Below are 16,755 nucleotides of genomic sequence, written 5' to 3' on the forward strand. Positions count from 1 at the left end.
CAAATCTCTTTTAGGATTCTTAGAATGATAACAAATCTCTTTTAGGATTCTTAGAATGATATTAGAGCCTTTGGTATCTACATGACATGCAGGCAAGTAGTTTTCACTAAACCCACGTTTTGGATAGCCTGGTTCCACACCTTGGAGTCTAGTTCCTATTTGCATTGCTTGCTATAGGAGGTTTTAGGCTGGGTCTCTGTAAAAGCACTTTGTGACAACTGCTGATGTAAAAAAGAAAATGGGATTCATGAAATAAATCTGATTGATTTGGTTAAGAGTTGGTTCTATGATGGTTCTGAGGCTCGGAGAGGGAGCACACATGGCAATGCTAATGCACAGTTAGTACCTCTAGGCTACAGATGGTATCTATCTTAATTAGTATCATAAATGCTGAAAGTAGGCTATTTCAAACACAAAAGTAAGATGTTCGCCTACCACGCTGCGCCTTGGTCTCCTCATTCTAACGAACGTGACAGGTTCTGTGAGGGTTGATTTATGTTCTTATGTAATGCTCATTGCTATGCTTTGGTTGTGAAAGCATTTGTGATTTATCAACTGAAAGAAAATGTCAATCTCATTTTAACACACCAAGCCAGACCATCACTTTGGATTTGATTATGGAAATGAAAAACCTGGGATGAATATAATGAATGATCAAATCATTATTCAACAGTCCATTCCTCCCCACACACACCGCTTTGAATCCTGAAGATACGCACACTTGCACTCATATACACACACACACACACACACACACACACACACACACACACACACACACACACACAGTGTGGCTGGGGGTTGCTTGCCGACACAAAGTAGGCAGGGTTATTAATTACTGCAGGTACTGATTTTCTCCAGTGTGTGTGTGTGTGTGTGTGTGTTCTCCAAACATTCCCCTGTGGATCTGAACGGTCTCTCTCTCTCTCTCTCTCTCTGAAGGACCTCTCTCTCTCTGAAGGGCCTCTCTCTCTGAAGGGTCTCTCTCTCTCTCTCTGATGAGACTCTCACTCTGAAGGGCCTCTCCCTCTCTCTCACTCTAAAGAGCCTCTCACTCTCTCTCTCTCAAGGGCCTTTATCTCTCAAGGGCCTTTCTCTCAAGGACCTCGCTCTCTCTCTGAAGAGCCTCTCTCTCTCTCTCTCTCTCTCTCTCTCACTCTCTGAAGGGCCTCTCTCTCTCACAAACACTCTGAAGGGCCCCTCTCTCTCTGAAGGACCTCTCAAGGGCCTCTCTCTCAAGTTCCTCTCTATCTCTCTCTCTCTCTCTCTCTCTCTCTCTCTCTTTAAAGGGCCTCTCTCTCTCTGAATTTGGAAGTTTACATACAATTAGGTTGGAGTCATTATAACTTGTTTTTCAACCACTCCACAATTTTCTTGTTAACAAACTATAGTTTTGGCAAGTCGGTTAGGACATCTACTTTGTGCAAGACACAAGTCATTTTTCAAACAACTGTTTACAGACAGATTATTTCACTTATAATTCACTGTATCACAATTCCAGTGGGTCAGAAGTTTACATACACTAAGTTGACTGTGCCTTTAAGCAGCTTGGAAAATTCCAGAAAATGATGTCATGGCTTTAGAAGCTTCTGACAGGCTAATTGACATAATTTGAGTCAATTGGACGTGTACCTGTGGATGTAATTCAAGGCCTACCTTCAAACTCAGTGCCTCTTTGCTTGACATCATGGGAAAATCAAAAGAAATCAGCCAAGACCCCAGAAAAACAATTGTAGACCTCCACAAGTCTGGTTCATTCTTGGGAGCAATTTCCAAATGCCTGAAGGTACCACTTTCATCTGTACAAACAATAGTACGCAAGTATAAACACCATGGGACCACACAGCCGTCATACCGCTCAGGAAGGAGAAGTGTTCTGTCTCCTAGAGATGAATGTACTTTGGTGTGAAAAGTGCAAATCAATCCCAGAACAACAGCAAAGGACCTTGTGAAGATGCTGGAGGAAACAGGTACAAAAGTATCTATATCCACAGTAAAACGAGTCCCTATATCGACATAACCTGAAAGGACGCTCAGCAAGGAAGAAGCCACTGCTCCAAAACCGCCATAAAAAAAGTCAGACTACAGTTTGCAACTGCACATGGGGACAAAGATTGTACTTTTTGGACAAATGTCCTCTGGTCTGATTAAAACAAAAAAATAACTGTTTGGCCATAATGACCATCGTTATGTTTGGAAGGAAAAGAGGGATACATACTTCCAAAGTTTCTGCAAAATGACTTAAGGACAACAAAGTCAAGGTATTGGAGTGGCCATCACAAATCCCTGACCTCAATCCTATAGAAAATATGTGGGCAGAACTGAAAAAGGAGGCCTACAAACCTGACTCAGTTACACCAGCTCTGTCAGGAGAAATGGGACAAAATTCACCCAACTTATTGTGGAAGGCTACCTGAAACGTTTAACCCAAGTTAAACAATTTAAAGGCAATGCTACCAAATACTAATTGAGGGTATGTAAACTTCTGACCCACTGGGAATGTGATGAAAGAAATAAAAGCTGAAATAAATCATTCTCTCTACTATTATTCTGACATTTCACTTTTTTTAATTATTATTTTACCCCTTTTTCTCCCCAATTTCGTGGTATCCAATTGTTGTAGTACCTACTATCTTGTCTCATCGCTACAACTCCCGTACGGGCTCGGGAGAGACGAAGGTTGAAAGTCGTGCGTCCTCCGATACACAACCCAACCAAGCCGCACTGCTTCTTAACACAGCGCACATCCAACCCGGAAGTCAGCCGCACCAATGAGCCGGAGGAAACACCGTGCACCTGGCCACCTTGGTTAGCGCACACTGCACCCAGCCCGCCACAGGAGTTGCTGGTGCGCGATGAGACAAGGACACCCCTACCGACCAAGCCCTCCCTATCCCGGGCGACGCTAGGCCAATTGTGCGTCGCCCACGGACCTCCCGGTCACGGCCGGTTACGACAGAGCCTGGGCGCGAACCCAGGGACTCTGATGGCACAGCTGGCGCTGCAGTACAGCGCCCTTAACCACTGCGCCCATTTCACATTATTTAAAATAAAGTGGTGATCCTAACTGACCTAAAACAGGGAATTTTTACTAGGATTATAAATGTCAGGATTTGTGAAAAACTGAGTTTAAATGTAGTTGGCTAAAGTGTATGTAAACTTCCGATTGAACTGTGTGTGTGTATATTATATATATATATATACACAGTGGGCAAAAAAGGTATTTAGTCAGCCACCGATCACACTACACGTATTTATTCTTCTGTTCCCCCTCATGTCTTTTGTGGAAGATTGTTTGTGTGTTACGCGTTTTGAACGCACTAGGCTTGTGTGCGTTTTTCACGTGTTTTTTATTCACGAGGCCTGTGTTGTATCCATTTGATGTGTTGTGACTGTTTTGCGCGTTATACACTTTGTTGGCTGGAGGTTTTTGGACGCAGCTGTGTCCGTCTGTATATTCTCTCCTGCCGAAATAAAGTGTGCTCACGATTTCCTGCACTCCTGCACCTGACTACGCAAATACATAGTCACTTTAACCATATCTACATGTACACACTACCTCAATCAGCCTGACTAACTGGTCTGTGTGTAGCCTCGCTACTGTATATAGCCTCTCTACTGTATATCACCTCTCTACTGTATATAACCTCTCTACTGTATGTAGCCTCTCTACTGTATGTAGCCTCTCTACTGTATATAGCCTCTCTACTGTATATAGCCTCCCTACTGAATGTAGCCTCTCTGCTCCTCTCCTCTCTGTTCCTCTCCTCTCTGCTCCTCCCCTCTCTGCTCCTCCCCTCTCCACTCCTCTCCTCTCTGTTCCTCCCCTCTCTGCTCCTCTCCTCTCTGCTCATCCCCTCTGCTCATCTCCTCTCTGCTCCTCCCCTCTCTGCTCCCCTCCTCTTCTCCCCTCTCTGCTCCTCTCCACTCCTCCCCTCTCCGCTCCTCCCCTCTCTGCTCCTCCCCTCTCTGCTGACTCATATTAAACTCTCAGTTGGTTGCATATGAACCCAGTCTGTCTCATTGACGTCATAGTAAAGGCTAAAGGGACCTTCAGGATTATCGAACGGTTGTGAATTGTTTTATGCCTGTAATGGGTGAGGAAGTGGTTATAAGTGAAATAGGAGAGACCAGAAATAGAACTGTTGCATGTGAGGTACAACATTGCTGAACTGAAATGCGTTACACAGTTTGTAATACTGTGGGTAAAACCCTGCAATTGGTGTAATCCTGGGCTCAAAGTGTATGATGTTTTATTTGACTTACTTTTGATGGAAGACTATATACAGAGTCTTCACTAAGTATTCACACCCTTTGACTTATTCCACATTTTGTTGTGTTACAGACTGAATCCAAAATGTATTAAATATATATATTTTAAATCCCACCCATCTACACACTATACCCCGTACTGACAAAGTGAAATCATAATTTTTAGAAATGATTGAAAAGGAAATACAGAAATATCTCATTTACGTAAGTATTAACACCCCACGAGTCACAACATGTTTGAATCCACATCGGTAGTGATTACAACGGTGAGTCTTTCTGGGTAAATCTGTAAGAGCTTTACACACCTGGATTGGACTAAATGTACACTCACTGTGGTTGTTGATCATTGCTAGACAGCCATTTTCAAGTCTTGCCGTAGCTTTTTAAAGCAATTTTAAATGTAGGATGTTGCACAACAAAATGTGGAAAACATCAAGAGGCGTAAGTACTTTCTGAAAGCCACTGTAGGGATGATTTTTGATTGGACAGCAGACCCCTGTTGTCATGGTTACAGCCCGTAGACACTTCTGTCATTTATTATTTGGTTTCAGATTGCTTCCTGATTTAATTGGTCGCTGACCTTTTCTCTCTAGTCTGTGATTGGCCACTCACCCTCTGTGATTGGTTACTCACTCTCTTTCCGTCATCTGTGATTGGTCACTCACACTCTCTCTTCACTGTGATTGGCAGGTTGTAACCAGGGGCCTGGTAGGTGTTGTTGCCACTGAGACCGAGTGTGTGTCGCCACGGAGTTGCGTCGTTGCCATGGGGAAACAGAACAGCAAGCTACGGCCAGAGATGCTTCAGGACCTGAGAGAGAACACAGAGTTCTCTGACCACGAACTACAGGAGTGGTACAAGGTCACTACACAGTACACTCACACACACACACACACACACACACACACACACACACACACACAGATAAGTTGTTGCTATCCCGGATGGCAGTTGTTTTGCAAACTTCAACCCAACTTTGCTATTTTGTGATTCTGTTGCCGTTTATTTTTTTCTCTAAATGTATCTGCTATCATTTCATACAAACGACAAGAACGTTTGAACATCAGATGGGCAGCTACTTACATCAATTCCGGCTTCAAGTTCGCCCTGGACGCTTTCTGGAATTCCCAACCCAATTTTCGAGCTACCAAAGAGGGACAGCTGGTGAGATTGAGCTGAAGGGAGAACCGGCCACCTCTTCTCTCCATTCTATTGGCTAATGTACAGCCACTTGATAATAAAATGGATAATCTCTGATCCAGTGGGACTCTCGAAACTGTAATATTCTCTGCTTTTCTGAAACATGGCTCTCGGATAAGACACCCCCCCGTGGCTATAAGACACCCCCCCGTGGCTATAAGACACCCCCCCGTGGCTATAAGATACCCCCCGTGGCTATAAGATACCCCCCGTGGCTAAAAGATACACCCCCCGTGGCTATAAGATACCCCCCCGTGGCTAAAAGATACCCCCCCGTGGCTATAAGGTACCCCCCCCCCCCCCCCCCGTGGCTATAAGATACACCCCCGTGGCTATAAGATACCGACAGGATAGTGGAGTCGGAAGTGGAGGGGGGGAGGGCTTTGCTTCTTCATCAACAACAACTGGTGTGCTGACTCGAGCGCGGTAGAAGTGTGTTCACCCGCCTTGGAATAACTGATGATCAAATGCCTTTTCAGGAAAGGACTTTTCAGCTGTTATTGTGACTGCTGTATACGTTCCATCTCAGGACAAGACAAATAACAAGCTGGCATTCATCAAACTGTACGAGGCTATAACCAAGCAGGAAACCCTACATCCAGAGGCTGTAATATAACAAATAACAAGCTGGCATTCATCAAACTGTACGAGGCTATAACCAAGCAGGAAACCCTACATCCAGAGGCTGTAATATAACAAATATACAAATAACAAGCTGGCATTCATCAAACTGTACGAGGCTATTACACATCTCCCTTGCCATTAGGGGGTGATACAATCCATGACCACTGTCATTCTACCATGAAGCATGCATACGAGGCCTTCCCTCTCTTGTCTGCCATTCGGCAAATCAGATCATGACTCTGTACGCCTGCTTCCTGTTTGCAAGCAGAAGCTCAAATAGGAAGTACCCGTGACTCGCTCCGTTGAGAAATGGTCCCTCCTGTTCACCCACGACTCCAACTCCATCATCATGTTTGCTGAAGATACAACAGTGGTAGGCCTGGTCACCGTTGACGATGAGTCAGCCTACAGTTTAGGAGGTCAGTGACCTGACAGTGTGGTGCCTACAGTTGTACCATTGAGAGCATCTCGGCTGGCTGCGTCACTGCTTGGTACAGCAATACCACGGATAGACCAGCACGTCACTGGGACTGAGCTCCTTGCCATGGGGCTACAGAGCGGCTAGCCCAGTACTTTTTAAAATGTATTTTATCTTTATTTAACTAAGCAAGTCAGTTAAGAACAAATTCTTATTTTAGAATGACGGCCTAGTGGGTTAACCTGCCTTGTTCAGGGGCATTCAATCTTGCAACCTTTCGGTTACTAGTCCAATGCTCTAACCACTAGGCTACGCTGCCTCCCCTATACTGTAATACCAGGAAAGAGAGTATTGACGTCCAACCTCAGAGACCCCTTGGCGTCTATAAATCACATCGTGTCTGTGATATTTAACCTCCCTCAGCCTCGTATGGCAGATAAAGTAGAGCTGAGACGATAAACTGACCTGACCGGCCACTTATAGCTGATATTACCATAAATAACCTACAGGGTCCTTCTAGAGAAATGTGAAGTTTGAAATTAAATATGTTTGCTAATATGGATGATTGTTGATGGGACAATTAATAACTACAACATTAGTAAATGTAGTAGTAGTAGTAGTAGTAGTAGTAGTAGTAGTAACAGTAAATCAAATCAAAATCAAATTTATTTATATAGCCCTTCGTACATCAGCTGATATCTCAAAGTGCTGTACAGAAACCCAGCCTAAAACCCCAAACAGCAAGCAATGCAGGTGTAGAAGCACGGTGGCTAGGAAAAACTCCCTAGAAAGGCCAAAACCTAGGAAGAAACCTAGAGAGGAACCAGGCTATGTGGGGTGGCCAGTCCTCTTCTGGCTGTGCCGGGTGGAGATTATAACAAAACATGGTCAAGATGTTCAAATGTTCATAAATGACCAGCATGGTCGAATAATAATAAGGCAGAACAGTTGAAACTGGAGCAGCAGCACAGTCAGGTGGACTGGGGACAGCAAGGAGTCATCATGTCAGGTATTCCTGGGGCATGGTCCTAGGGCTCAGGTCCTCCGAGAGAGAGAAAGAAAGAGAGAATTAGAGAGAGCATATGTGGGATGGCCAGTCCTCTTCTGGCTGTGCCGGGTGGAGATTATAACAGAACATGGCCAAGATGTTCAAATGTTCATAAATGACCAGCATGGTCAAATAATATTAAGGCAGAACAGTTTAAACTGGAGCAGCAGCACAGCCAAGTGGACTGGGGACAGCAAGGAGTCATCATGTCAGGTAGTCCTGGGGCATGGTCCTAGGGCTCAGGTCCTCCGAGAGAGAGAAAGAGAGAAGGAGAGAATTAGAGAACGCACACCTAGATTCACACAGGACACCGAATAGGACAGGAGAAGTACTCCAGATATAACAAACTGACCCTAGCCCCCCCGACACATAAACTACTACTGCAGCATAAATACTGGAGGCTGAGACAGGAGGGGTCAGGAGACACTGTGGCCCATTCCGAGGACACCCCCGGACAGGGCCAAACAGGAAGGATATAACCCCACCCACTTTGCCAAAGCTCAGCCCCCACACCACTAGAGGGATATCTTCAACCACCAACTTACCATCCTGAGACAAGGCTGAGTATAGCCCACAAAGACCTCCGCCACGGCACAACCCAAGGGGGGGGGGGGGGGCCGGCCAACCCAGACAGGATGACCACATCAGTGACTCAACCCACTCAGGTGACGCACCCCCTCCAGGGACGGCATGAGAGAGCCCCAGTAAGCCAGTGACTCAGCCCCTGTAATAGGGTTAGAGGCAGAGAATCCCAGTGGAAAGAGGGGAACCGGCCAGGCAGAGAAAGCAAGGGCGGTTCGTTGCTCCAGAGCCTTTCCGTTCACCCTCCCACTCCTGGGCCAGACTACACTCAATCATATGACCCACTGAAGAGATGAGTCTTCAGTAGAGACTTAAAGGTTGAGACCGAGTTTGGGTCTCTGACATGGGTAGGCAGACCGTTCCATAAAAATGGAGCTCTATAGGAGAAAGCCCTGCCTCCAGCTGTTTGCTTAGAAATTCTAGGGACAATTAGGAGGCCTGCGTCTTGTGACCGTAGCGTACGTGTAGGTATGTACGGCAGGACCAAATCAGAGAGATAGGTAGGAGCAAGCCCATGTAATGCTTTGTAGGTTAGCAGTAAAACCTTGAAATCAGCCCTTGCTTTGACAGGAAGCCAGTGTAGAGAGGCTAGCACTGGAGTAATATGATCAAATTTTTTGGTTCTAGTCAGGATTCTAGCAGCCGTATTTAGCACTAACTGAAGTTTATTTAGTGCTTTATCCGGGTAGCCGGAAAGTAGAGCATTGCAGTAGTCTAACCTAGAAGTGACAAAAGCATGGATTTATTTTTCTGCATCATTTTTGGACAGAAAGTTTCTGATTTTTGCAATGTTACGTAGATGGAAAAAAGCTGTCCTTGAAATTGTCTTGATATGTTCTTCAAAAGAGAGATCAGGGTCCAGAGTAACGCCGAGGTCCTTCACAGTTTTATTTGAGACGACTGTACAACCATTAAGATTAATTGTCAGATTCAACAGAAGATCTCTTTGTTTCTTGGGACCTAGAACAAGCATCTCTGTTTTGTCCGAGTTTAAAAGTAGAAAGTTTGCAGCCATCCACTTCCTTATGTCTGAAACACATTCTTCTAGCAAGGGCAATTTTGGGGCTTCACCATGTTTAATTGAAATGTACAGCTGTGTGTCATCCGCATAGCAGTGAAAGTTAACATTATGTTTTCGAATAACATCCCCAAGATGTAAAATATATAGTGAAAACAATAGTGGTCCTAAAACGGAACCTTGAGGAACACCGAAATTTACAGTTGATTTGTCAGAGGACAAACTATTCACAGAGACAAACTGATATCTTTCCGACAGATAAGATCTAAACCAGGCCAGAACTTGTCCGTGTAGACCAATTTTTGGTTTCCAATCTCTCCAAAAGAATGTGGTGATCGATGGTATCAAAAGCAGCACTAAGGTCTAGGAGCACGAGGACAGATGCAGAGCCTCGGTCCGATGCCATTAAAATGTAATTTACCACCTTCACAAGTGCCGTCTCAGTGCTATGATGGGGTCTAAAACCAGACTGAAGCATTTCGTATACATTGTTTGTCTTCAGGAAGGCAGTGAGTTGTTGCGCAACAGCCCTTTCTAAAATGTTTGAGAGGAATGGAAGATTCGATATAGGCCGATAGTTTTTTATATTTTCTGGGTCAAGGTTTGGCTTTTTCAAGAGAGGCTTTATTACTGCCACTTTTAGTGAGTTTGGTACACATCCGGTGGATAGAGAGCCGTTTATTATGTTCAACATAGGAGGGCCAAGCACAGGAAGCAGCTCTTTCAGTAGTTTAGTTGGAATAGGGTCCAGTATGCAGCTTGAAGGTTTAGAGGCCATGATTATTTTCAGCATTGTGTCAAGAGATATAGTACTAAAACACTTGAGCGTCTCTCTTGATCCTAGGTCCTGGCAGAGTTGTGCAGACTCAGGACAACTGAGCTTTGAAGGAATACGCAGATGTAAGGAAGAGTCCGTAATTTGCTTTCTAATAATCATAATCTTTTCCTCAAAGAAGTTCATGAATTTATCACTGCTAAAGTGAAAGTCCTCCTCTCTTGGGGAATGCTGCTTTTTAGTTAGCTTTGCGACAGTATCAAAAAGGAATTTCGGATTGTTCTTATTTTCCTCAATTAAGTTAGAAAAATAGGATGATCGAGCAGCAGTAAGGGCTCTTCGGTACTGCACAGTACTGTCTTTCCAAGCTAGTCGGAAGACTTCCAGTTTGGTGTGGCGCCATTTCCGTTCCAATTTTCTGGAAGCTTGCTTCAGAGCTCGGGTATTTTCTGTGTACCAGGGAGCTAGTTTCTTATGAGAAATGTTTTTAGTTTTTAGGGGTGCAACTGCATCTAGGGTATTGCGCAAGGTTAAATTGAGTTCCTCAGTTAGGTGGTTAACTGATTTTTGTCCTCTGGCGTCCTTGGGTAGACAGAGGGAATCTGGAAGGACATCAAGGAATCTTTGTGTTGTCTGTGAATTTATAGCACGACTTTTGATGATCCTTGGTTGGGGTCTGAGCAGATTATTTGTTGCAATTGCAAACGTAATAAAATGGTGGTCCGATAGTCCAGGATTATGAGGAAAAACATTAAGATCCACAACATTTATTCCATGGGACAAAACTAGGTCCAGCGTATGACTGTGACAGTGAGTGGGTCCAGAGACATGTTGGACAAAACCCACTGAGTCGATGATGGCTCCGAAAGCCTTTTGGAGTGGGTCTGTGGACTTTTCCATGTGAATATTAAAGTCAGCAAAGATTAGAATATTATCCGCTATGACTACAAGGTCCGATAGGAATTCAGGGAACTCAGTGAGGAACGCTGTATATGGCCCAGGAGGCCTGTAAACAGTAGCTATAAAAAGTGACTGAGTAGGCTGCATAGATTTCATGACTAGAAGCTCAAAAGACGAAAACGTATTTAATTTTTTTTGTAAATTGAAATTTGCTATCGTAAATGTTAGCACCACCTCCGCCTTTACGGGATGCACGGGGGATATGGTCACTAGTGTAGCCAGGAGGTGAGGCCTCATTTAACACAGTAAATTCATCAGGCTTAAGCCATGTTTCAGTCAGGCCAATCACATCAAGATTATGATCAGTGATTAGTTCATTGACTATAATTGCCTTTGAAGTAAGGGATCTAACATTAAGTAGCCCTATTTTGAGATGTGAGGTATCATGATCTCTTTCAATAATGACAGGAATGGAGGTGGTCTTTATCCTAGTGAGATTGCTAAGGCGAACACCGCCATGTTTAGTTTTGCCCAACCTAGGTCGAGGCACAGACACGGTCTCAATGGTGATAGCTGAGCTGACTACACTGACTGTGCTAGTGGCAGACTCCACTATGCTGGCAGGCTGGCTAACAGCCTGCTGCCTGGCCTGCACCCTATTTCATTGTGGAGCTAGAGGAGTTAGAGCCCTGTCTATGTTGGTAGATAAAATGAGAGCACCCCTCCAGCTAGGATGGAGTCCGTCACTCCTCAGCAGGTCAGGCTTGGTCCTGTTTGTGGGTGAGTCCCAGAAAGAGGGCCAATTATCTACAAATTCTATCTTTTGGGAGGGGCAGAAAACAGTTTTCAACCAGCGATTGAGTTGTGAGACTCTGCTGTAGAGCTCATCACTCCCCCTAACTGGGAGGGGGCCAGAGACAATTACTCGATGCCGACACATCTTTCTAGCTGATTTACATGCAGAAGCTATGTTGCGCTTGGTGATCTCTGACTGTTTCATCCTAACATCGTTGGTGCCGACGTGGATAACAATATCTCTATACTCTCTACACTCGCCAGTTTTAGCTTTAGCCAGCACCATCTTCAGATTAGCCTTAACGTCGGTAGCCCTGCCCCCCGGTAAACAGTGTATGATCGCTGGATGATTCGTTTTAAGTCTAATACTGCGGGTAATGGAGTCGCCAATGACTAGAGTTTTCAATTTGTCAGAGCTAATGGTGGGAAGCTTCGGCGTCTCAGACCCCGTAACGGGAGGAGTAGAGACCAGAGAAGACTCGGCCTCTGACTCCGACCCGCTGCTTAATTGGGAAAACCGGTTGAAAGTTTCTGTCGGCTGAATGAGCGACACCGGTTGAGCGTTCCTACAGCATTTCCTTCCAGAAACCGTGAGAAAGTTGTCCGGCTGCGGGGACTGTGCCAGGGGATTTATACTACTATCTGTATTTACTGGTGGCACAGACGCTGTTTCATCCTTTCCTACACTGAAATTACCCTTGCCTAGCGATTGCGTCTGAAGCTGGGCTTGTAGCACAGCTATCCTCGCCGTAAGGCGAGTACAGCGACTGCAATTAGAAGGCATCATGTTAATGTTACTACTTAGCTTCGGCTGGTGGAGGTCCTGACGAACCACGTCCAGATAAAGCGTCCGGAGTGAAAAAGTTGAGGAAAAAACAAAAATATAAACGGTAATTAAAAAGTAAAAACCGTAAATTTGTCAGGTAGCAAAACAGGTTGGCAACAAAACGCACAGCAACTCAAAAACAAGTCTGCAAAACAGTAGTAGTAGTAGTAGCAGTAGTAGTAACAGTAATAGTAACATTAGTATCAGTAACAGTAGTATTAATAACAGTAGTAGTAGTAGTAGTAACAGTAACAGTAACAGTAGTATTAGTATCAGTAACAGTAGTATTAATAACAGTAGTAGTAGTAGTAGTAACAGTAACAGTAACAGTAGTAACAGTAATAGTAACAGTAGTATTAGTATCAGTAACAGTAGTATTAATAACAGTAGTAGTAGTAGTAGTAACAGTAATAGTAACAGTAGTATTAGTATCAGGAACAGTAGTATTAATAACAGTAGTAGTAGTAGTAGTAGTAACAGTAACAGTAACAGTAGTAACAGTAATAGTAACAGTAGTATTAGTATCAGTAACAGTAGTATTAATAACAGTAGTAGTAGTAGTAGTAACAGTAATAGTAACAGTAGTATTAGTATCAGGAACAGTAGTATTAATAACAGTAGTAGTAGTAGTAGTAACAGTAATAGTAACAGTAGTATTAGTATCAGTAGCAGTAGTATTAATAACAGTAGTAGTAGTAGTAGTAACAGTAGTAGTAGCAGTAGTAATAGTAGTAACAGTAGAAGTAGTAGTAGTATTAATAACAACAGTAGTAGTAGTAGTAGCAGTAACAGTAGTAGTAGTAACAGTAACAGTAATAGTAACAGTAGTATTAGTATCAGTAACAGTAGTATTAATAACAGTAGTAGTAGTGGTAACAGTAGTAGTAGTGGTAACAGTAGTAGTAGTAGCAGTAACAGTAGTAGTAGTAACAGTAACAGTAATAGTAACAGTAGTATTAGTATCAGTAACAGTAGTATTAATAACAGTAGTAGTAGTAGTAGTAACAGTAATAGTAACAGTAGTATTAGTATCAGTAACAGTAGTATTAATAACAGTAGTAGTAGTAGTAGTAGTAACAGTAGTAGTAACAGTAGTAACAGTAGTATTAATAACAGTAGTAGCAGTAACAGTAGTACCAGTAGTAGTAGCAGTAACAGTAGTAGTAGTAGTAACAGTAGTAGCAGTAGTAGTAGTAGTAACAGTAGTAGTAACAGTAGTAGTAACAGTAGTATTAGTATCAGTAACAGTAGTATTAATAACAGTAGTAGTAGTAGCAGTAACAGTAGTAGCAGTAGTAGTAACAGTGGTAGTAACAGTAGTATTAGTATCAGTAACAGTAGTATTAATAACAGTAGTACTAGTAGTAGTAACATTAGTAGTAGTAACAGTAGTAGTAGTAACAGTAGAAGTAGTATTAATAACAACAGTAGTAGTAGTAGTAACAGTAGTAGTAGTAGTAGTAGCAGTAACAGTAGTAGTAGTAACAGTAACATTAATAGTAACAGTAGTATTAGTATCAGTAACAGTAGTATTAATAACAGTAGTATTAGTGGTAGTAACAGTAGTAGTAGTGGTAACAGTAGTAGTAGTAGTGGTAACAGTAGTAGTAGTAGTAGTAACAGTAGTAGTAGTGGTAGTAGTAGTAACAGTAGTAGTAGTAGTGGTAACAGTAGTAGTAGTAGTAACAGTAGTAGTAGTAACAGTAGTAGTAGTAGTAACAGTAGTAGTGGTAACAGTAGTAGTAGTAGTGGTAACAGTAGTAGTAGTAGTAGTGGTAACAGTAGTAGTAGTAGTAACAGTAGTAGTAGTAACAGTAGTAGTGGTAACAGTAGTAGTAGTAGTAACAGTAGTAGTGGTAACAGTAGTAGTAGTAGTGGTAACAGTAGTAGTAGTAGCAGTAACAGTAGTAGTAGTAACAGTAACAGTAATAGTAACAGTAGTATTAGTATCAGTAACAGTAGTATTAATAACAGTTGTAGTAGTAGTAACAGTAATAGTAACAGTAGTATTAGTATCAGTAACAGTAGTAGTAGTAGTAGTAGTAACAGTAGTAGTAGTAGTGACAGTAGTAGTAGTGGTAACAGTAGTAGTAGTAGTGGTAACAGTAGTAGTAGTAGTAGTAACAGTAGTAGTAGTGGTAGTAACAGTAGTAGTAGTAGTAACAGTAGTAGTAGTAACAGTAGTAGTAGTACTAACAGTAGTAGTGGTAACAGTAGTAGTAGTGGTGGTAACAGTAGTAGTAGTAACAGTAGTAGTGGTAACAGTAGTAGTAGTAGTAACAGTAGTAGTGGTAACAGTAGTAGTAGTAGTGGTAACAGTAGTAGTAGTAGTGGTAACAGTAGTAGTAGTGGTAACAGTAGTAGTAGTAGTGGTAACAGTAGTAGTAGTAGTGGTAACAGTAGTAGTAGTGACAGTAGTAGTAGTGGTAACAGTAGTAGTAGTAGTGGTAACAGTAGTAGTAGTGGTAACAGTAGTAGTAGTAGTGGTAACAGTAGTAGTAGTGGTAACAGTAGTAGTAGTGACAGTAGTAGTAGTGGTAACAGTAGTAGTAGTAGTAGTGACAGTAGTAGTAGTGGTAACAGTAGTAGTAGTAGTGGTAACAGTAGTAGTAGTGGTAACAGTAGTAGTAGTGACAGTAGTAGTAGTGGTAACAGTAGTAGTAGTGGTAACAGTAGTAGTAGTAACAGTAGTAGTAGTGGTAACAGTAGTAGTAGTGGTAACAGTAGTAGTAGTAGTAGTAGTAGTAGTAGTAACAGTAGTAGTAGTAACAGTAGTAGTGGTAACAGTAGTAGTAGTAGTAACAGTAGTAGTGGTAACAGTAGTAGTAGTAGTGGGAACAGTAGTAGTAGTAGTGGTAACAGTAGTAGTAGTAGTGGTAACAGTAGTAGTAGTGGTAACAGTAGTAGTAGTGGTAACAGTAGTAGTAGTAGTGGTAACAGTAGTAGTAGTGACAGTAGTAGTAGTAGTGGTAACAGTAGTAGTAGTAGTAGTAACAGTAGTAGTAGTAGTGGTAACAGTAGTAGTAGTGACAGTAGTAGTAGTGGTAACAGTAGTAGTAGTAGTAACAGTAGTAGTAGTAGTGGTAACAGTAGTAGTGGTAACAGTAGTAGTAGTGGTAACAGTAGTAGTAGTAGTGGTAACAGTAGTAGTAGTGACAGTAGTAGTAGTAGTGGTAACAGTAGTAGTAGTAGTAGTAACAGTAGTAGTAGTAGTGGTAACAGTAGTAGTAGTGGTAACAGTAGTAGTAGTGACAGTAGTAGTAACAGTAGTATTAGTAACAACAGTAGTATTGGGGGCGGCAGGTAGTCTAGTGGTTAGAGCGTTGGGCCAATAACAGTAGTAGTAGTAACAGTAGTAGTAACAGTAGTAGTAGTGGTAACAGTAGTAGTAGTGGTAACAGTAGTAGTATTGGGGTGGCAGGTAGCCTAGTGGTTAGAGCGTTGGGCCAGTAACAGTAGTAGTAGTAGTAGTGGTAACAGTAGTAGTAGTGACAGTAGTAGTAACAGTAGTATTAGTAACAACAGTAGTATTGGGGGCGGCAGGTAGTCTAGTGGTTAGAGCGTTGGGCCAGTAACAGTAGTATTAGTAACAATAGTAGTATTGGGGTGGCTGGTAGCCTAGTGGTTAGAGCGTTGGGCCAGTAACAGTAGTATTAGTAACAACAGTAGTATTGGGGTGGCTGGTAGCCTAGTGGTTAGAGTGTTGGGCCAGTAACAGTAGTATTAGTAACAACAGTAGTATTGGGGTGGCTGGTAGCCTAGTGGTTAGAGTGTTGGGCCAGTTGCTGAAAGGTTGCTGGATCGAATCCCTGAGCTGACAAGGTCAAAATCTGTCGTTCTGCCCCTGAACAAGGCAGTTAACCCACTGTTCCTAGACCGTCATTGTAAATAAGAATTTGTTCTTAACTGATTTACCTAGTTAAATAAAGGTTAAATAAAAATCTATAAAAACAGTAGTGGTGGTGGTAGCACTAGTGTTAAATGCAGTAGCTGTCATCAAGGCAAAGGTTGGCTTCTTTGAAGAATCTCAAATACGAAATATATTTAGGTTTGTTTAACTCTTTTTTGGGGTTACTACATGATTCCATAAGTGTTATTTCATAGTGTTGATGTCTTCACTATTATTCTACAATGTATAAAATTATGAAAAATCCTTAAATTAATTGGTGTGTCCAAACTTTTGACTGGTACTGTATATGCATGCGGAAACGTATACTGTACACACACACACACACACGCGCGCACACGCACACACGCACGCACGCACACACACACATACACACACACACACACACAC

The 16,755-nt window shown here is 42.6% G+C and overlaps 1 protein-coding gene across 1 annotated transcript in view; it reads left to right on the forward strand.

Moving 5' to 3' along the window:
• The window catches only part of LOC139392446 (hippocalcin-like protein 1), a 77,982-nt gene that overhangs the window by 46,363 nt on the left and 14,864 nt on the right, over window positions 1–16,755 (forward strand). The window contains exon 2 of the mRNA XM_071140439.1: window positions 4,963–5,133. Within this exon, the coding sequence (XP_070996540.1) occupies window positions 5,038–5,133 (96 nt within the window). The 5' untranslated portion in view covers window positions 4,963–5,037. The remainder of the gene's footprint in view (window positions 1–4,962; window positions 5,134–16,755) is intronic.

Source organism: Oncorhynchus clarkii, chromosome 32, assembly GCF_045791955.1.
Source record: "Oncorhynchus clarkii lewisi isolate Uvic-CL-2024 chromosome 32, UVic_Ocla_1.0, whole genome shotgun sequence".
Lineage (NCBI taxonomy): Eukaryota > Metazoa > Chordata > Actinopteri > Salmoniformes > Salmonidae > Oncorhynchus > Oncorhynchus clarkii.